The 23,143-nt window shown below is 38.6% G+C and overlaps 1 protein-coding gene across 6 annotated transcripts in view; it reads right to left on the bottom strand.

Moving 5' to 3' along the window:
- Window positions 1-23,143, bottom strand: part of Cntnap4 (contactin associated protein family member 4) — a 237,479-nt gene that overhangs the window by 11,753 nt on the left and 202,583 nt on the right. For 5 of the 6 annotated variants that reach the window (XM_026409135.2, XM_026409139.2, XM_026409140.2 and 2 more), the window contains 5 exons: window positions 22,256-22,474; window positions 10,399-10,638; window positions 8,517-8,741; window positions 7,051-7,184; window positions 6,168-6,255 (listed from right to left, as the gene is read on the bottom strand). In XM_026409135.2, coding sequence (XP_026264920.1) covers window positions 6,168-6,255; window positions 7,051-7,184; window positions 8,517-8,741; window positions 10,399-10,638; window positions 22,256-22,474 — 906 coding nt within the window. The remainder of the gene's footprint in view (window positions 1-6,167; window positions 6,256-7,050; window positions 7,185-8,516; window positions 8,742-10,398; window positions 10,639-22,255; window positions 22,475-23,143) is intronic. The other variant, XM_026409141.2, reaches the window with a different exon arrangement.

The following is a 23,143-nucleotide window of genomic DNA, read 5'->3' as shown; positions in this document are numbered from 1 at the left end:
GACCCAATAAAAGCCTCGGGAATTAACCAAACAATTTATACTTGCCTATTTCCTTTGGTCAACTCCATCTTAGAGAAATGTTTTTATACAATTTTCCTATAAACATGTACCTTAAGGGAACTCGCAGACAAATCACTCACTTTGACATTGGAACTTATGACATTATGAAGGACATACTTAATAAAGAAATGACATCTGGCTCATTGCCTTTGCACAAGGAAGATGAGATTGCACGGAATTGCCTCTTCTCTGTCTATCAGGACTTTGATCTATCCATGAGTTTGAACTAGAACAACATTTTTTTTACTCCAATCACTGTTAATAAGCATGACTAGCAGATATGAAGCAGTAGGTAATTTTTTTTTGGTAACAATATCAAATTATGCTATGACAACACGAAAATCATCTCTATGACTCCATTACACTGAACAGACGACATCAGGCAGAACTCAAATTTCAGAGTTCTCACTCTGACTCATCCTGAGATTATTATCACACTGAATCATCAAGTACCTGCTTGCTACAGCCCCGCTCCCCATCTCAAACAAAGCTTTGTTATCCACTTCTTAACCCCAGCCTCTCTCTTCTATCCACATCCTTAATGAATTCATTTCCACATTAGCATAAGTGCCTCATGGTGGCTTTATTTTTACTTAGCCCTATCCTTTTCTCCTCTTTATTTTGGAAATAATTCTTCTTTTATCATTGCATGCAGATTTCAAGATTTGGCACCTGAAAATAGACTATTTGGGATTAATGACTTTTGCTTTTATCGTTGGTATTTGTTGAAATGTAAGCAGAATTCATGTTTTAGTATGCTTGACTGCCAAGTGAGAACAAGGAAGCGGACACCATCATCAGAGGCTACACCTGTCACCTTACCCCAGAAGGACCACGTGCTCCAGATTACATGTGCCTCGTGACAAAAATCACGATTTTCACCTTATCATTTGCTCTGTAATTAAAATCAAGTAATATGTTTCTTTTGGCATCGAGGATGTTCTTTGGGTTTGGGAAATGTCCATTCTGATCTATATTCATCTATCATGGTAGGAAAAAAAAGGTATCTTGAAAGTTTCTAACTATGGCCAGTCTAATGCTATGAATGACCCTTTGCAATCTACCTAAGTCTTCACAAGGATGAAGTTACACGATACATTTGAGATAGTCAATGACCGTTCTATTTTTTAAAAAATTAAAAAGCAATGGATCTGATAAAATTTTAAAAGATTTTAAGATCAATTTGTTTTTCTTCTCTTTTAAAATTTGCTTTTAAAATAACTAGCCCATTATCCTGGGAGTCATTTCACAATATATTTACAAAATCAGCCTCCTTCCGTTATCTAGGTCACCTTTTTTCTTCCGCTCTAGGTATTAAAGTAAGTCTTATATAAAGGATTCCCGTTCATTGGAAGGTGCTCTTAAAGCTTTTCAGAGGATGTTGGTAGACGGGTGTTCCTTGCTGACTGTACACTCTGTTGACATCTGGCCCAAATCTCAACTGCAGGAATCTGGGTTACCTCTTGGCTCTTCAGCCTCACATCGAATATGTAAAAGCCGTCACTCAGAAAGAGTGAAATCATCGACCATCTTTTATTTAAACAAATCATACAGCTATTCTAAAGTTTAAAATTATCCAGGCACATAACTCAGAGCTTAATTTTACAGGGATCTCTGAATGTGAAAAGTAAATGTAGTCACCTGATAATGGTATCACCTGAAGTGAGATGCTCAGGTAAACCCTTGATCTTCCAACCACAGCTTGGAACCATCAATACACTACCATGACCAAAGTCATTGAGTCCTATTTTTGCAGGGGATTGGGGGGACTGGGGATTGAATGCAGGGCACTCAACCACTGATTCACTCCCCCGCCATTTTTTGTATTTCATTTAGGGACAGGGTCTCACTGAGTTGCTTACGCCATCACTAAGTTGCTTCTTCTTTTTTTTTTTTTTAACTTTTTAATTTATTTTTTTATGTGGTGCTGAGAATCAAACCCAGTACTGCAAACATATTAGGCAAGTGATCTACCACTGAGCCACAACCCCAGTCCTGGAGGCTAGCTTTGAACTTGCAATCTTCCTGCCTCAGGCTCTTGAGCTGCTGGGATCATAGGCATGTGCCACTGCACCTGGTGAGTCCTTCTATATTTTAAGTGCAATAGGGAGTTAGAAACAGTGGCCTTCTATTATGGTTTAGACATTAAGTGTCCTTCAAACGCTCACGTGTGAGGCAATGCAAGAAAGCTTAGAGGTGAAATGATTGGGTTATGAGAGCCTGCACCCAGTCAGTGACTTAATCCCCTGATTGGGATTAACTGGGTGGTAACTATAGGCAGGTAAGGTCCCCTGGAGGAGCGGGCATGCCTTTGGGTTTATATTTTGTCCCAAGTGAAGGAAGCAGTCTCTCTCTGCATGATATTTTGCGTCACCTCAGACCCAAGGCAATAGAGTCAGCCCTAGAGCCTGGCAGCTGAGATCCTCTATGAGCCAAATGGGCTTAACAAAGTGAAAACCACACTTGATAAGCCACAGAAGCATGCCTCACAGACCTCCAAGTAGGGGATCTCAGCTGCCAGGCTCTAGAACTTGCCTGGAGTTTGGGCCATGGCCATATGCTCCATGGGCTGTTCCCAGCAGTGGCTGACCACAGCAGGCATGCCAATGACTTGTTCCTGGGAAACATGGGACTCCTCTGACTTTGACTCAAGGGCTCCCCAAAACTTTGCTAAATCTTTCTTCGACTGCAACAGTGGGCTAGCACTCTGATCTCACAAGCCCTCCCTCTCTCCTTTACATGCAGAGAGAGCTGGACGGCTCAGCCAGCCTTAATCAATCCCACCACCCCATTTTCTCTTGCCTAAGTGTCCCCTTAATAAAATTGTCCCATGTTTCATCGTGTCTTGGCAGTTGTTTCTCAGAGACCCTAACAGGTAACTTCCAAACAGGGCAATGTTCTTTGAAAAATTAATAGCTTCACCTTTTAACCATCCTGTTGATCTTTTTTTTATCATAAATTAATATATTATACCAAAATATAATACTATAACCTGTAACACTTATAATAAATTCATATACCATGCAAAATTTGACCGTAAGTTATTAGTCTCCTTTGAATTACAAATGATTAGTCTTCCTCATGATTCACACCTTAGGCACATATTAAATAAATTATCACTTATACTTTTGGGAGAATGAATTGATTCAGACTATAAATTTCATTGCCCAATTTGGACTTGAATCTTATTTTCAAACATGAGTGATATGCATTTGAATAATACGCAACTTGAATAAAAACGTGAACATCTTTGATTCCATACCAACCTTCCATATTCACTGGCAAAAAGGGAAACGTATTAAATGTCATTCTACCATTTAGCTAACAGAGTCCTCCTCACAGGATGCAGATCAGTTTTATAATTATTTATAATATATTTAACAAATTTCTACTCACATACACACAAAAAAATTTATCAGTAACTCTGGCGTTAAATTTGAAGATTAAAAACATGATTTGTCAACATGACCCATGATGCTTAGAACTAACTATCTTATAGATTTTGGTGCATGCCTCATTTCAGAACCTGCTAGACTGAAGAGCTCTTGAGATCAGGAGCTGTTTTATTTAGATGATTTTTTTTTCATTACTTTCTGCCACAGTTCATGGTATATTTTGCACATAAAACCTACTTAATTAATGTGCCTTCTTGATATTGTGAATGTAATAGGAGCTCATCCTTCCCCTCACTGAGGGCACGGATTCTGGTAATGTGGAGTGTGGGGTATGGGGGCTCCTATACACTACCAGCTGCACCTGCTTTAAATTCTATAAGTAACAAGAGTTACAGGCCCACGGGCTGAATGGAGAAGAGAGTCATGAGCAGAGCCTTCTGTGAGCCTGATGCAAAGAGGTTTTCAGGCAGTGTCTGAAGCAGAGGATGGCCCCCTCGGATCCTGAGACCCTCTAGGGCTCTCATTTCTTCCCAGCCAGCCCCCCGCCCCCAGGGCAGAGAGCCTTAGGGGAAAAGATGCCTCCCACCATTAAGGCTGTTGGGGTTTGTTGATGATGCTTGTTAGTCTGCTGGGATTTTTTTGTTCCAATACAACTTTATTTTTATTGACTTGTAATCATTGTATATATTTATGGCATCCGGTGTGATATGTCGATCCACATGTATTGATGAGACCAGGATAATTAGTATTTTCGCCCTTTTTGTCCTTTTTCCACATTTGGAGACTTTGAGTTCTTATCCTGTAGTTCATGAAATGTACAATGGGTTATCATGAACTATGGTCCCCCGCCCCCGCCCCCGCCCTGTGCAACACTTGAACCTCTATGAGCTGTGCTCTGGAAGCCTCAGCCACCTCCCTCTTCCTGACCTCCCCCAGTGCCACTCAACCTCTGGTAGTCAATGTTCTACATTCAGGCTGCTCTTTTTAGCTTCCACGTGGAAGAGAGAACATGCAGCATCTGTCACTTAACCTAATGAACTCCGGTTCTATCCATTTTGCTGCAAATGACAGGATTTCATTCTTCTTAAAATTTCCTTTGGCCTCCTATGCTATGCCATAGTTGTAAGTGGAATAAAACCCTCTATCATTAGGGGAAAATGATGTCTAGAAACATCTTACGTATATATTCAAACCTAAATAGTCAATTCACAGAGGCCAGTGTCCCTACCTCTACAGTGGACTGAAATAGATACAAATATTTCCCAAAGCCAAATATGAAATAAGTAAATATTTTCCCTTCTGTTTTTAACTGAGGGCCTAGCCATTGCTTTTGTATGTTTGAAACTTGGTCTAAAACTAACATGCATGTGCTCAGACTGAAAGTGTATATTGTCTTATTCACTAATTAGACATTAGGTGCCAGGATTTGAATCAATTTTAAAGCTACAAAATATTACCATTTCATGCCAAATGTGTTATTGACTATGCATGCATCCATAGAGCAAATGATATAAATGTCAATCTTCAGTAGTTGAATTTATGTTATTAACACTGCGAGACACTGAGAATTTTTCAGATACGCTTCCAAATAACTAAGCAGTCCTATACACATATCTTTTATGTCCACTGGAAAGGCAAATAATTCATGATATTTCCCCTGTTTGGAGAAAAAAAGAGCACATAATTTGGGTACTCATCATACTATTTGAAAGCCTATAAATATTTATAAACTTAGCTATTAACCTTCTCAAGGACCAATATTTTGATCATTCACCCATGGGTTTAATCAAACAACCTCAAGACTCTGAGACTATGCACAGGGAACATAAGGAATGATTAATGGAGGTACAAATAACTGAAAAGGTCAAAAAATTAAAAGATTTTATGTACTATCTTGGACAAAATGTTCCAGGTTAGTGTCAAATAACAGACTAGCAATGTAAACCAATTTAAAGACGCCTCCCCCACTATCAAATTATGTGAAATATCAATACTCTATCATTTATAACTAAAAATAAAATCTTCCTTAAGGTTAACTTCCCTATTTTTTAATTCAGTCCCTGTTGGCAAGTATTAAAAATGCATACATATTTTAATGTTAAAACGACAATCATATGTTTCTACTGCAGAGAGGTTATCAGAAGTAATGATGGCAATAAGTAAGAATTATAAGTCACTCACTTACCTTGAGTTTAGGCTTGAGTGGCTGGCAACTACAAGGTTGCAACCAGGCAAACAAGAGCCAAGCACCACCTCAAGCATATTTGCTCATTGGAAGATGAGCAATTGCCTTCTCCTTACATTTCTTTTAAAACTTATCCTCATTTTATCATTAGATGAGGATTTGTATACTTGGCAGCTGATTGACATGGACTTTGTTATTTCTACCTTCATTTGACATTTTTGAGGTGTGAGAATAAAATTGTGTTTCTTCTGCTGGGCTAACACATGACAGAGACCGGGGTGACCTTCCTCCCAGAGGAGGATGTTTGGTCATCCCACAGGGAGCCCCTCCGAACCATTACTTACGTCTGCATCTTGATCATCACTCAATTCATAATTAAAATGAGGGCAAAGTCTTGGACATGATGAAGTGTGTGTGTGTGTGTGTGTGTGTGTGTGTGTGTGTGCGTGCTTGAGTGGCTGTAAGGCAATTCTTCTGGCCCAGGGTCATGGATAATGATTCAGGGAAAGGTTACTTCTCTCACTTACCTGAGATCCTGCCCAGTACGAGAGATTTGATGGCACTGAATTCTGTGCCTGATGCCAAGTGAACTTGTCTCCTTATATTCTCGTCAATCTACAAAATTGTCACGAGGTGCACATATCCAAATGAATGTTGTTTTGTAGAAACAAGAACAGGAAGAAAAGAAAGAGAAAAGAAAATGATGAAAGAAGCAAGTCTAAGTTTGGCCCTAAAGGGTTAGAAAAAATATATACTTAAAAAGACTTAAAAAGGTGGATATTTTTTTCTATCTACACTCAGGTACCATTCATCCCACCTTCCATCCCGTTAGATAGCTTTAATTTTTTTCTCCACTGTATGAGGAATCCAAGATTGGTAAAGCCAACCAAAAGGGACAAGATATTTTTTACCTCAAAGCTTGATATTTTTACTGGAGTCTTACAGTTAAGACACTTTCTTCTGTATAGAGGGTTGGAAAATCAGTGCTTTTCTTCAAAAGCTGTTAAAGTGAATAATTCCAGTTTCTCTGTTGGGACTTATATTTTTCTTAAAAATATATTCTGTTCCTACATTCATTTTCTGTTTAGAATTATTGTTGGCTTTATACCCATCCTATAAGTAGACATTTTCCTTGGAGTAGTGATGGACCTACACTAATGATAAACTAAGACATCTTTTCCCTACCAACCAGGGAAAAGCCAGTTAGGAAAATCGGACATTTTAAGTATCAGATATTAATAATACTTTGGGCAGAATTTTATTGCTTAAAAAACTGACCACATTCAATAGTCTACCTATGATCTGAAGAGGACCGTTGTTTGTTCTATTCACAATCAAATTTTTACAACAGGTGCTCTATGCTGGGAACTCATAGAACAACTATGGCTTCTGATGGATATTCTCCATTACCTCTACAAAGACCACTCCTTCTTCTCTGTTAATCTTTACGTGGTGAAGTTGCCCATCAGCCATGCTTTTAAAATCAAAGTTAACAACATCAGGTTCTTGATATCTATTTAGCTTGTACCTTATCTGCAAACTTCCTAAAGCAGAAAAAAAGTTATATTTTGAATAAGAATTGCATTTAAAAATCTATAAAAACTCATAATCCTTGTATTGCTGCTGTTTATTCATATCCAATGGGAAATTCACAATCATTCATTTGGGTGTGCCCTCTAAATTTAATTCCTAAAAGTCAATTTCTAAGTAAAACTACAATATTTTCAAAATCAAGACCAAGCATATTGTTCATATGCCTTCTCTTTCTTGCATCCCTTCTGCACTAGTTTCTAATTTAAACAAAGGAAAATAAGACTAAGTATCTCTGAAATGTTAAATTATTATGGACTACTGCAATGATATTCTCTTTATATAATCATATTTAAAATATATATCTCAGACTACTGGAAGATAGTTAACTAATGGAATTATTACAAACAAATACACTTTTACTAAAGATGAGGAATATTTCCAACTGGTCATGGTCATAGACTTTGGAATGGAATTAGGGCGAAATGAATGATTTTAAGCCAAATTTGCCATTAGACTTAATATTAATGGCCTGCAGAGATTTCAAGTAATTTATTTCATAGTATGCCTTGCAATTTAAACAATAAGAATATCCTAATGTATATATAAGCTGCAAGCTAAAACCATACAGTGAGGGTAAATATACTTACTGAACAACAATATTTTTATTGAGGTGTTCAGTGCTCTTGGGCCATATTTGATTTTGTTGAAATAACATATTCACACATTTGTATATTTGTTTATTTTCTCATCAAGAAAACATATTTCTAAAATTCTCATCTTTAATCCAGATGTAAGGTAGAGAAAAATAGCAGTGAGTGGCTTTCTGTCACAAGGTTTCTATCACACACATATTTCCTAATCCACATATCATGACCCTGAATGGACACACAGTGTTCCCGTAGTTCATTGCCTATTATTAGAACTAACATATCATCTTGTGGGCATTTTCTTCTGCATGATGCTGGTTCCTTAACAACTCCCTTAATACTTATTTACTTGATTAGAAGGAAATATTTGTCATATACAAGGAGATATTTTATTTGTAAATGTACTAACTGCGAAACTGATACTGAGAGTCTCAATATAATAAACACTTTATATGAATTGCATATGTAAAATTATCAAAATTATAAAGAGATAAAGGCATCTTAGTTATTTTAAATAATCTCTTTAGATTAAATTTGTAAAAAAGCAAATATTCTGAAAATGAGACATTAATATACAACATAGGTGCACTCTTTGTTCCCTGGTAGTAGTCTGAGAAGCAAGTACCCAAGAACGATTCATATTAGTGCCCTACAATCCTAATTCAATTTTCTTTCTCTCATCTAAATAGCACTCACCATTTTTGGCGATGATAACAGAAAGGTATTCTTTGTAGAAGGAGCTCATGTAAATCAGTAAGCTGGGTGCCCGTGTTGTTCGGAAGCTAAATTTGATCATTTCTCTGCTCAGTTTCATATCACCATGAAATGAAGCAGCGTGGGAGCTTGAGTTTTTACTTAAGGAATAATTTTCTTGAAAATTGTAAATCACAGATGAGCCAGATCCAAAATATGCAGAAATCTCTGGAAGGACATGCATATTTTATGTTAAAACATTTAAGTACAAGCATCTTGTTTTAGTTATGTTAATTGACATCGTAATATTTTTAAGAAATGAATTCCATAGGTAGAAGAAGCAGTATCCAACCAGAATAACGTAGTCAACGAACAGGACTCTCATAATGGCTCTTAAAATGGCTGTATGTTAGGATGACACAAAATTAATTCATTAATGTAACTTTAGAACTGAAAGCTTTTAGTTAGTATCTCTTCTCTAAGTTCAGACAGAAGCCAGGCTGCCTGTCTTCAGCTCCTTGAATATCCACTTTCTTAATCTTAACTGTTTATTATTTTGTAGTTAGGACACATGCATCTCAAATTTACACACAAACACACACACACACACACACACACACACACACACAAATACACATGCATGCCAATGAAGAGGGTAGTGGGAGGAAGAATCGGTTTTGAATATAGTGCTTCTTCCCAGCACTATAAAGGACTGTTTGTTGAATATGCATGTAGATGATGCTTAGTGGGTCATCTAATTCCTTTGGCATTTCAGGGCACCTTTTATATTCAACACAATGTGTGTGTGTGCATGTGTATGTGTGTGTGGGGGGGGTGTGCACACATGCGCCCACGTGCCGAGAAACATGACTGATTTCACTTAGCAACATGAACTAGAAACTATATCTAGAAAATGAAGACTGGTTCCCAGGAAGAAGGGGCTTAACACTAAATGTGAAAAGCCTCCTAGAGGGACCAGCAGTGCGCCATTATTATCACAAGTCAATTTTTAAATTACAGCTTAGTCTTGATAAAAGTAGATGCCTTTAAAGGTGCACTTTTGCCAACTTTCACTAACTGATTCCAATGCTTTCTTTGCAAATCAGGAGTTGCTTTGATTTGGAGCCAATTTCTGTTAGCCTCCTTCAGGAAAATGTTCAGCAGCCCAGAGACACTTAAACAAAGTAATTGAATTTAAATTAATTAAGGTCAGTTTTCTATGACAAACTATGCAAGTAAAATAAATGTTTGTGTATTCAGAGAAGTCTGTCCAGAACACTTAAACTTAATCTTGTTCTTTTCTTCTTCCATGACATGTATCAGTTAATAATAGAAGCTACAAAATATACTGTTATTTTATTTTACCAACAGATATTCATCATATCATACAACAAAATGTGTGTCTCTATTTTGTTGTACATCAATATTTAACAGAAAATATTTGTTTGGCCAAAGCAACCCAATAAAAATAAAAATAACGCTTTCTATATTCCCTTGCATTGCTGAACGTCTTGGTCAAAAATAACAATACAGCTTTTAATGATTTTAAAACAGAGAACTGCCCCATGGGGCACGCTGTTGACAGGCATATTCTTTAACAGCATCAATATTAGATGGAAAAAAAAAAAACCGCAAACTGAGCCGCTAACACTTAAAGACACCTAGAGGCGACTATTTGTGAATTTATCTGCAATAGACACTTCTTTTTCAAAAACCAAGTCAAATATCTAAGGAGTAAAATATGATTGGCATTCAATAGATACTCTGCAAAAGAAATTCAGAGTGGAAATAGTTTTGTCTTGAATGGCTACACTGCAAGGAACTAACAGACGTTTTATTCATAATGGATAAATTTCCGCCTTAGAGTGTCTCATGTCACACTTACCATGGGAACAGAAGGGCCCTGTGTAGGCAGAGGAAGAGCAGTCACAGAAGAACCCACTGGGCTTCTCCCTGCACTTCCCTCCATTGCGACATAACTTCCCGTAGCTGCCACAGTGTCCTCGACAGCCAGGCTGCACCCCAGGAGTCACCATGGCTCTCTCCTCCAGATCCAGGGCCATCCCATTCAACTGCAGAGACCGGATGCATCCCAGAAAGCCCCTCTGTCTGGTGGCTGTCCCCCCTGGAAGGGAAACACTGCAAATGCAAACATGTTCCCAGGTGTTTTATTCAAAATTTAAATACCAAACCAACCTGTGGCCTCACAGGAAAGAGTAAAAATGGGGACTTGACATCAAATGACCAAAATTAGAGCAGCACTATATAACCCTGCGATCCCGCTCCTTAGTATTGACCCAGAAGAGTAAAGAGTCAGCATGCTTTAGCGATACATGCACACCATGTTTATCACAGTGCAATTCACAGTTGACTAGTCACAGAACCAGACGGGGTATCCACCAACCAATGACTGGATACAGAAAATGTGATACGAATGCACAGTGGAGTTGTATTCAGCCATACAAAGGAAAGAAATTATGTCATTTGCAAGAAAATGCATGGATCTGAGTGAAATAAGCCAGGCTCAGAAAGACAAGTATTGAGTATATTCTCTTGTATGTGGAAGCCAGAGGGAAAGTCAATAAATAAAAGGGATGTCATAAAAGCAAAAGGAAGACTATCAGGGTAGAGAAAGACCGTCAGCAGAAAGGTAAAGGGAGATATTGGGGAATTAAATTAATGAAATTGTGTTATATATAAGTAAGAATATGCCACAATGAAACCCCTTGTTATTTATAATTATTAGGCAACAATAAAGCATTAGAAGATCAATTATAATTTAGAAAACAACTTTCTTGACTAACTCTAGGCTTCAAAAGGGCACAGCATAAATTCCATACTTGTTTTCTAAAAAAAAGATTAAGCTTATCTTGAAGAAGTTTTCTTTTTTTTTTTAGTTTCATTATTTCAAGGAACCACATCGACCTTACTTTCATTAAAAATAATAAACATATGTATTATTATTGCTATGTAGTTTTTTGCTTTTACAATTTTAAATAAGCATGTGTCAGGGGGTAACTGTCTCTTGAAACCTGATCCTGGCTCTGTTAGTTTGAACTCCACGAGAATTATTAGAGAATCCTTGAGCTTTCCCAATGTGACTCTGCATCGATATAATCATTATCCATTTATTAAAAAGACAGTAATTGAGTATCACAGTAGTTACTTTTTCTGGGATATTTCCCAGTGATTTTTTTTTTCCTAAAGGTTGGTCTGACCTTCATTGTTTTAGGCTTGGGAAGGTTCTCAAAGGGAATTGATGAAGAAACTGTGGCATCTACTGAATACATAACTTGCATTTATCAAGTCAACCCTAAAGAGGTCTGGGATGTTTGCTTGAAATCACACCTAATTATCCTAAGGCAGTTCTCAAACTTTAAGGGATGTGAGTATCACAAGGCGGGCTTCTTAAAAATATAGCCACGGAGGGCTGATTCTGTGGTTCAAAGACAGGATTGAGAAGGTCCAAGTCAACAAGCTTCGTGGGTGACTTGTATTCAGATGGTCACTCGTCCATCATTTTTGTAAGCACCATCCTGAGAGGAATGTAAGACCTAGGTAGACTCACACAGAAATTTGTATCCAGGAACACACTAAGTTAATATACAGAACTGGAAGAAAAAAAAAAGAATAACATATAGCATAGCATAACAATAAATCAACAATCTGACAATTCTACTGAGGGGTGATTAGATGGTCATGGAGCTTTCTAAAATGGAACTCCATGTTTGAACAGATGGCAGGCCACTCCTGGGATCTTGTCCTACTCTGTACAGATTTTCTCTTTTCCTGGATCATATTTACTTCCTCTTCAAATTCACTTACCTAAATCTAGCCTGAATCGCTTCGGTTTTCATCCAGAGATAAAAAACTTCGTTCAGATCCCCCCAAAACTTTCCATAAAACCCTAAATAAATAGGTCTTTATCATCGTTGAGTGGGCTTTACATATCACGAATTAATTTTGTGTTCATGTCCCTTTATTAGACTGTACATTTGACAAGAGTACTTGTCACTGCTGGTCCTTCACAGTTGTGCAGTAACTAATGACCCCATTCATCCCACCCTTGGCTCACACAGAATGAGTAGGGTTATTGCTCCCGGGGTTCAGGAGGGGAGCACCTTCTGTCCCACAGCAATGCTTGGGGTCCTTCGCCCTGAGAAGGAGGACCAAACTCAATAAACATTTCTGAATAAACGAATAATACATTTATAGATAAAGGAATATCCTTTTTAAAAAATGAGTTCTGAGAATTTTGGACTTATAGGGCACTAACACTGTTTAGAGTTCAGATTCATCTCTATAATAGTCTCCATCCAGATTGCCCAATTAAAATTTCTGTGTTCAAACTGCTTCAGTTTACATTACTTGTGCCTCTTCCATGGTTACAAAGGTCTTTAGGGTACAGGTCATGCTTTCTATTTATAAATTCACAGGTAGTGTGATTTGGGGTCAGACATTTTTTATGTGGGCCTGGCAAGGAAGGAGTCAATTTTATCTCAAAATTTTAGAAGAGCTGGCCATCTTCTTGCTTAATCCCTTCTACCTTTAGTCCATCTCCTGCCATTCCTGAAGTCCCTCTTCCTCCCTTATTCTTAGAACTCCTCTCTGTCTTTCCACATCTAGGTGCAACTCTTCTCAACTTCACACCTCTCTAGACTCCCGCTCAGTATGCACCTAGGGCTCCAAGTCTTCAGCCAACGTTCTTTGGGCATCTTTCCTGGGGAAGGCAGCCTTCCGTGGCTTCATCTTTGACCCAGAAACCTTAGGGAGAGGATCACATGCTGTGAAACCGAGATGAGAGGTGTATCTCTTGTATATTTCATTTACTTCAGGTCATACTATATTAAGTCATGGCACATAGTCTATAGAATACAGTCACCTTAAATGGCTTTGTTATGTGTCTGCTGCTTTGAAACATCCACATAGCTCTAATTCAGGTATTTATCTTAGTATGCTAGTAGCATAACAATAACTAAATAGCTTGGGATCAAACAACTAAACACAGTCAGTTCTTAGCTATTCCAGCTTTTTTTTTTTCTTGTTTGTTTTGAATGATGAGGAACTGGAGGCATAGAGAAGCTCTGGGATTGGCCCACAGGGGCAACTGAGGAAATATTTAGAATAAGCACATTTAGTTAGAAGCAGAGGTTGATCAAAATCCACAAGTAACCTTCATTTCAAGGCAGCCCCCTTTATTTCCACTCCAAAAAATAGTTCAAAGGGAAACTCTTCTTTTCCTTCTAAAGCTCGGATCATTTTTTGATTTGAATGGCATTTAACTTTTCCAAGCTTCATACGGCAGCTCTTTACCTTGCACAGTGTCTGACACTGGTCTAGAAGGGATCCTAGTCTGATAATAAATTTAGACAGAGTGACAAATGAGGATCACATGGTGTTAATGGTAAAACAGACAGGAGACTGCCAAAGGATGGAGTTATAAACAGAAAAAAAAATGTGTGTGTGTGTGTGTGTGTTTAAGTATACCTGTGTACAAAATATAAGCTCCAGTGGTATTTGTAACAATGAGAAGAAAATCAACATTGAGCTATGTAAACAGAATGTCTTTATTCTGTATTTTCAAAGAGGTAATGTTTACCTAGTGAAATAGTTTTAAATGGCATCTTCAAGTGACTGGAAAATGTAAAGTCTAATTAGACATAAATAGTCACTACACACATGTACTGAGGATTTTTACTATACCATTAGGTTTCAGGTAAATAACTTTTTTATTATTATTATTTCCAGATGTAACTGCTCTGGAAAACATGGCTAATGTAAATGGGATTGGGCTTGAAAGCTTAATTAAAGATTGCTGTGCCTTTTCAGGGTTAGAGTATGTCCAATTAAAATGAGCTACAGTTTGATTAATTGATTCTGGATGTTTCTGCTGAGCTATTATGTTCAGAACTATCTTCCAATTAATTTCCTATCAATTTACTTGCCATGCCATATCAGACGTAATGAATTCTGGAACTTCACTGAAACTGAGTATCTTGTGAGGCTGCTTTCTGCATGGTTGAGCACAACAGGCTCTGTCCACCCACACAGCAGACTTGAGGTCTTGCACCTAAATAACTGGGGTAGGCGCCAGGTAGAAACCAGGCTAGCCTTTGCCTGTTGCACCAATCCTTCCACCACGTTCCTTATCCTCGGGAAGTTAGTCCAAGTGACAGGTGTTACTGGCACTGAGCAGGAGGTGGCTCTTTCCTATTTCCATGTTGCTTATAGCAGGAAGACCTTTGAGATAAACTTTGATTTTTTTTAAAGCAAATTATGCATGTGCTGTGCTCCAATATTATCAAGGATTAATTAGGAAAAACTGCATAATTGGCCTAGGAGCCTTGGAGAAAGAACAAAATCAAGATCTTCATACTGCCCTTTAAAATTCAAGGTTAGGGAAATCACCTTGCAAAGTCTGGAGGCTCTCCCTGACCCTGTCACTGTGGCAGAGGAAGACAAGTAAGACCCCAACCACAGCTCAGCATAGGGCAAGCCAGTGACCTGCGTGAGGGCCAACGCAGGAGCAAATCAGGAGACCAAAGGGAAAACATTGCACAGTAGATCTGTCCTTCCTCAGCCGTCCTGTGGGAAGATGGCCTTGCAGAAATGGTGATAATGAGTTAGCCAAGAAGGCTGTGAGATGACAAGTCTTTTCCCACGTGTGTTCTTCATTAAGCAAAGTCCTAGGAGGGCAGGGAGGAGGGAGACTGTTTTCAAAGAACTATTCTAGTTGAGGAAGCGGCTGGTGAGCAGCACTGACAGGCCATGGGGCTCAGGCACCTTTCCCTGAGCCAAACTCAAGGGTGAACACCTGTCCTGGGGGTGATAACCTGGGCTTCTCCCCTATAGAGGCCGCCACAGCTCTCTGATTTGACCATGCAAGGGCCAATTATGGAACTGAACTGTGGACGGTATTGGTCACATTCTCCAGTCCCAGGAGAGCCCGTCTGAATTCTGCCTCCAGTCAACAGTCATGGAGGTTTACCCACTGGACCCAACAAAGTGCACTGGGGGCTTCGTCGGCTAATCATGAAAAAGACACCTCGAGGGAGGCAGGAGAAGATAATTAAAACAAATGATATGATTACCTTAAAGAGAAATATGACCTTTATTGTACTGAATTGGTAATAAGGGAGCACATCTACCACAAAAGAAAATTAGACTGAAATAAAAATTATCCAAACATACGGCTATTTGATATTCCCTTCCCATGACTATATTTTAGCATATCAAAAACTGAAAGTTAAAAAAAGGAAAATGTGGAATATATTAAAATTAAGAACTTCTGTTCAGCAAAAGACACCACTCGCAATATAAAAACCCACTCCATTCACAGAGAGGGAGAAGATATTTGTCATAAACTTGTAATGACATAGGCCTAAAAGACCTAAGGATTCTTATACATTTATTTATTTTTTTAAAGAAGACAACCTTGTAGACAATGGACAATAAATTTGAATAGTCACTTCATAAAAGGATATCCAAATGGTCACAGAGATCTGGCTGTATCCCCTGCTCAGCATATGAAAATACTATGACCCAGTAATTCTTCTCCCAAATATAAACCAAATATAAAACAACCATATGCTCACCCCCAAAAAAGAAAATAAAGAAAAGAAAATAGTACAAAGATCTATTTGTAATAACCAATCTTTGAAACTACTCAAATGCCTATTGACAGTAAACAAATGTATTTTTTTAGGGCACTGTAGGTTTTCCAAAATGTCCTAGGGGATACCAATGGGCAGAGGGCTTCCATACACTTAAGAGTTCAGTATCGACCTCTGCATATGCCATCTAGAGACTGTTCACTCTAGATATTCAATAAATATTTGTTGATTTGAATCCAGCTCAAGTGCAATGCAAATGACTTCTGATTATGTCTGTGGTCCTACCTTCCCAGGTTCTAGTCACAACATATTGAACTGGAGTTTAACTTGTGTAAAAACTTGTCAGCAAAGGAATTTAGACAGGAAACAAAAATCGCAGAGCTGGTTGAATGAAAATCAATTCAAGGCTAATTTAAGAAGCTGCTAGGAAAAAATGCTGAGTTGACAAACCAAAATAGAAAATGACCACTGTCACACTTTAGCTTACAAGATGATTGATTCTTTTCTCTCCATCATTTCCGTGGTTGCTGAATGTTTGTGAGCCCATGATAACAGAAGTGACCCTGGACACTGAGTTCTCAGTGTTACCAAGGTCAAGGGCAGAGGGTGAATACACCAAGCAGCATCCAGTCACTAAAAATTGGTTTTTCCAAGTAATAGCTGGCCGCTCTGAGTAAGACTTTGAAGATATGACAGTAATACCACACACACACACACACAGGGCAAAGCGAAAGAATATGAAAACAATGGTAAGGATACAGCACCACAGTTAAGAACGAGAATGGATCAAGATGGGCTGTGAGCAAGTGAATCTCTATCTTATTATGCAAAGCAACATGATATGATGGTTGGGGTTACTTAAGGGAGAGGAGATGTCCACCACCTAGAGGCTCCTGTTTCTGACCACCACCCTCACATTGATGTCCACTTTTCTACTTGTTCATACAAAGGTTTTTGTTCATTGCTATTCCTCCTTCATTGCATGTGGCATCCTATAGTTTTAGATCAGTTGAAGAGAATTTTTCTAGTATTTGGGACCAACGGGATTGTTCAAAGCCTCCTGTCCCCTATGCCTTGGAGTTGCATCTCAGCAATGCCATTCATTATTTCCTTATTCCTATTTCAATTGTTATATATATAATTGCTGCCCAGCTGCCACACTTTTTCTAAAAGTATTTTCTATTATTTTTACTAGTTTTCCTCAGTAATTAAAGCATTCATCTTGCCTCAGAATCTTGCTGTGCAATAGGAGTCACTCTATGACTGGTCCCCTGGGACAGGGGGAAAGCAATAAGCAGGGGACACGTACTGGGCTCCTTCCTATTGCCCCATTGCAGGGACTACTCCTGAGAGATCACCAAAACATTCATGTCAAAAAAATTAGATGCTGATAAATATCATCAACATAGACCTGGTCAGTGTGATGAAGAATATTATTGAAATCTAAATTTACATATTCAAATATCTACAACTTATTATTTATAGGTACGAGAGTTCCAGATAAGTATGGCAAACGTATTTGCTATTGGAATTTCTAACGTTTCATATTTGGATCATAAAACAACTTTGTTTTTTAAAACATCCCGCAATAATTTGCTGCTAAATTTGTTGACAAACAAAAAGGTGAAGTTTTGGTAAAAGCTACTAAACACTTGGAAAGTAATCCAATCTATCTTAGAGCAACTTAGCCTTTCTGTTTTGTTCTACATTTACAAAGATTGTGCTTCCACGTGATTTAGACCATTTTTGTTATTATTATAATCAGTCTCTAGATTTAAAATATTTCTATGAAAGTCATGCTGAAAACTATAGATGAATTTTTCACAATCATGTTTATTGCACTCCTTTGCCCCGAACCCAAATATAAATGATAGTTGTTATGCACACTTGAAAATACTGATGGGTCATAATTATTGTTAAGATGGACGAATGAACCACAAATTAAACTCTTGAACTTGTAAGTAAGGGGAATTAAATTACCCTTTAAAATTTCAACCATAAAATCAATTACATTATATAAAAGCAGAGATTCCCAGTCACCCATGGAATCACCAGCTCTGAGAGCAGAATAAAACTTAACTCTCACATATTTATTGGTATGTGAAGAACTGGCTTCCAAGAAAAGGGTCCTTCTGCACATGACAGGTATTGGCACAGAATCTCTGAACAGAGAAGCCTGATTTCATGGTGAGAGTGTGGTCATGGGGCAGGTGGATTTCAGTGGTGGAGAGGAAAGAAGCAAGGTGTTTTCACTGGGCTCTGAAGACAAACCAGACTTTTCTGCAGCAGGCAGGAATATGGCTTACAGAATGTAATCTGGATTTCGAGAAGAGGGAGCAGCTTTAATCACAGTTACAAATTAAGATAAAGGGGAAAAAATTAGGAGAAGTTAACTTCAGGTGGAATTAAAACCTAGAAAATGATGTAAGAAATCCAGAGACCCATGAAGGAGCATCTTGCCCCAAGGATATTATCATGGCTCAAATACTAAAACGCTAATGGCAACAATCAAATGCCAGCACATGGGTGTCTCCACGTTAAATATGGTCCAATTCCATTTCAGTATCTCTGCTTTAGCCCACGTCTCCATTGTCTCTCACGTGGACTATGATAATAGCCTGCCTTCTCCTTATTCCCACCATCCATGCCTCTCATAGCAGGAGCAGGGAACTTGGGAAGTGCCAATTAGGTCACACTACTTCCTTGATGGCTTGGGGTAGAACCTCCCACTCCTCATCATGGCGACCTGAGTCCAGAACATAGCTTGACCACCTTCCCTTCACGTCCCCTCATACTCATTTCCTCTGGTGACAAGGTTTTCTCCCTGTTCCTTGAATACTGAAACTCATCCCTACCCCTTTGAGCAAGATCCACCTGGAATGGTCTTCCAGAGGTCACAGGGTTCTCTGCTTCCTGTGGCCTCTGCTCAAATGTTCAGGTCCACAGAGACAGCCCTGTCCTGACCACTCTTCTTGAAATAGAGGATCCCAACCCTAACTACTGCTTGACTCTTAACTTTCCTTTTACTTTATAATTCTTCCTGCTATTCAAAAGTGTATTTATACATGTGTGTATTGATGCATGTGTTTCCATCAGCTTTTTTTTTTTGCTGCTACAACTAAAAGACCTAGCTAGTAAGAACAACTTGTGGGCTCACAGTTTCAGAGGTCTCAGTCCACAGATGGATGGCTCCGTTCCTCAGGGCCCGAGGTGAGGCAGAATATCATGGTGGAAGACTTTGGTGGAGGAAAGTGACTCAGGACATGGCACCAGGAAGCAGAGAGAGAGAGACCAGTGCCCCTCACCATGAACAAGATAAAATATAAACCCCAAGGGCCCAGTCCCATCAACCCACCTCCTGCAGCCAGTCCCCACTTGCCCAAAGTGACCCAGTTAATCCCTATCAGGACATTAACACACTGACAGTTAAGGCTCTCAAACCCAATCATTTCACCTTTAAATTTTCTTGTATTATCTCAACATGAGCTCTTGGGGGATATCTCATATCTAGACCATTACAGCATGTACACATATGTATATAAATATCTATATCCGGTGTTTTGTTTCATTTCCTGCTATTGGTTGTCTCTTGTTCCCTCCAGTTAAATATATACTCTTCTTGGAAAACAGAATGTTTTGGTCACAGGAAGTGCTTCATAAAATTAGCTCTAATTACTACTGATTTTTTACTAGTCTGTCACCCACTGTGGTCTAATTCAGTGTAACCTTTGTAATTATAATTTGTCTTTCATAGAATCTACCTGCAGGGGGAAAAAAAGAATCTTTAGCTATAAACTTGGAAACAACTCTGATCTGTTTGATAGTAATGCTGTAAATCGCTAAATTAATGCTTTATCTTATAAGCATGGTTTTATTAACTGGACTGGGGCCCTTTCCTGAGAGAATGGTCGACCCTGTGGTAAGGGGTAGTAGTAAAGATAAAAGTAAGTCCCTCTCGTGGTCTCTCGACAGTCATGAGCTGCTCCTGACTCCTTCTTTATGAATCTTTCTCTCAGTGTCGCTACACAACATCAAGTCAGTGTACTCAGTCACCTCTAAGTAGCAAGGAAGAAATCGTATAAACAGATCTTTATTAACAGCAGATGTAACTTTTCCAGAGATCTTTTATTCCTGCCTTCCCTTTTTATTTTCACTGACTTTGACCTAAACATCATCAAGATTTCCATCTTTAAAACTTTCCAGTGACACTGCCGCTCTTAAATCTGAACACATATGGAGACGTCAAAGGCCTGACTAATTGCCTCAATGAAGATGAAATCTCTTCGATCCTTATTCAAATTATAGCCCATGATTGATGGCAAAGGACTCTAGCCTGTTCCAAAGCAGTTTTCTGATGTCATACCAGTCCTTCATTACAGCCACCTGAAATCAAATTAAGGCCAGGATTCCTATCAGACACAATATGTAGAGACTCGCCATCTCTATGAAGTTGAAATTCATACCAAGGAGGAAAGGTCATCCACAGGCAAACGGCAGCATATTTCACTGCAAAATTCGAGGACAATTTCAGCCCTCTCAATTTCCAAGAATAGTAAGGCTATTTCCAAGCTACTGACAGATTTTAAATTGCCATATCTTTTGTTGTGGCGCTCTCTCTCTCTCTCTCTCTCTCTCTCTCTCTCTCTCTCTCTCTCTCTCTCTCTCTCTCTCTCTTTTGAATTTAAGAAATATTTATGTCAATTTCATGACTGGCTTTCCAAAGTGGTATTAGAAGTTTCACTTCCCTTCTCAAGTATTCATTAGTATTTCCCATGCTCTCGAATAAGTCAGTCAAGTGGCCACAAGATCATAATTACGTTGTCTAAATTACTCACAGAAGTTTTCATTAAACGTCTTTTGAGTGAAAGAATGAATAATAGAAACAATGAGTACATAACAAATTCATTGGCACTCCTAAATATATCTTGGTCAAACATAGCACAAGCTTCACCCGTTGCATGAGAGAGGGCTAATAAGTCCAGAGTGTTAGGCAACAGGAAGAATAATTGGGGGAGGGGAGGTCTATGAATTCCCTTCTAAATACAACCCTTGAAAATGTTTGCAATACAATTTCAGACAATCCATCATTTATCCTGTTTTCGAGTGACACTACATCTTCATTTACATTATACAAGCAACGATCAAATGGCTTGAACTTCGTGGTCCATAAGTTCTGCAATTAGCCAAGATGTAAAGGAGAATGAACACATCCCAAAGAATTCCACTATCAAGCCTCTAATGCCAAGCCAACAGATTCAGAAAATAGAGGAACAACATCTGGATATCAATATGATGTAGGTGATCGGCAGACAACACAAAAATGGGCTGAGGGAAAGTAGCAGAGGATCAGGTGAAACTGGTAAAGCCGTGGATTCTATACTCCACTCTTCCCCCTCCCCGCTTCTTGCTACTGGCCTGTTTTTGATGCAACATATGTTAGGATGGGGGTTGGGGCTGGTTTGTACTGGCCAGAATTACAAGGAGCGTTCCTCAATCCCAGGAACAGAGATAAACATTTTCTATATCATACCAAAAGCACTAATGAAATAAACGAACTTGAACAAATCATATACTCTGTAATATGAAGAATACAGATTTGCAGGTTTAGGAATTAGTCACATACAAACTTAAATCTCATTTCCTAGGTGGATTTGTGTGTGTGTGTGTGTGTGTGTGTGGTGTTGGGGTTGAACCCAGGGCCTTGTGCATGCAAGGCAAGCACTCTACCAACTGAGCTACATCCTCAGCCCTCCTAGGTAAATTCTGAAGGCAAGCCAAGCCCCTGAAACTCAGTTACGCCATCTGTAAAGTAGGGAGAGTACTTATTTCACAGGCTGGATACAAGGAAGAAATGAACCACCTAGCACAGACTGGCACAGGTGGCACATGGGTTTCGTCTGTTGTTATTTGTGGTGCTGGAGATTGGACCCAGGGTCTTGCACGTGCTAGGCAAGTGCTCTACCACTGAGCTACTTGCACAGCCCCTGGAGCATGGGTTTTTAATAAGAGGTGATTTGTTTTTGCTGTTGGTTACTATTATTATCATTTGTATAGTTAGTGTGATTTTATTTTGGCCCATCTCCGTACTAACATGAAACTAAATGACCAATGGCTTAAAAGAGAACTTACCCACGAAGAGCTGACTGTTGAGCTGTAATAAGACATGCCCATCAGCTGGAGCAGCCTGCGTCTTTGGGGATAGCTGGTCCACCTGAATGGAGGCCTCTTTCATGTTCCTTTCAACTCTGACATGATGCCACTGGTTGTCGTTGAAGTGGGTGGGAGACTGCACTGAGATTTCGAGAGGCCCATTCCCCACGTCAAATGAAAAGGTCACTGTTGTTGGAGCTGGAAATATTAGACATGAAGACTGTTCAAGTGAGCTCACGAGGCAGAGCTGAGTGTTCAACACACTTAGGAATAGCACCACCGCATAATCATCGCTGAATGTAAAGAAAATAGCTTGAATTTTATGGAAGAAACCAATAACATCAGTATAGAAAAGGGTCTTTGGATGTGGGATGAGATGATAAGATACATTTGTACTTTTGGAAAAAAACACAAATTTTAAGGAATTCATGCCCTAAGTTAATTTTTCATATTGATTAAGGGTAAGCTACTTAGCCAGGGCATGAAAACGAAATTTTATATAAAAATAATTGTTTTCACAATTTGAAATCTATATAATTTTACAGGCATGCAGCATGCATTTGATGTTAAGAGAGGAAGAGCAACCTATGAGCACATCGAGTTCACATAAGTGGTTGGTCTAATTAAGTCATTTTGTATTTAACTGAAATTTTTGGTTTTGAATTTTAATGATTTGAATTTAAGATCTTCTTGAATTGTTTCTAGAAAATAACACTAATTTCCCCATATTTCACAAGTTAAATATCAAACTAATTTTTTTGTGTGAAAATAATGTTAATATCAGAGAATTTTTACAAAGGGACACAAGAAGAAAAGATTTAGCCTATAAAGTAGAAACATGAGTTCTTTAAAAATTAGTTAAAGGAT

This window comes from Urocitellus parryii, chromosome 15 (assembly GCF_045843805.1).
Source record: "Urocitellus parryii isolate mUroPar1 chromosome 15, mUroPar1.hap1, whole genome shotgun sequence".
In the NCBI taxonomy this organism is placed as follows: Eukaryota; Metazoa; Chordata; class Mammalia; order Rodentia; family Sciuridae; genus Urocitellus; species Urocitellus parryii.
The sequence above is the reverse complement of the archived record's forward strand: the minus strand, read 5'-3'. Positions and strand labels throughout refer to the sequence as shown.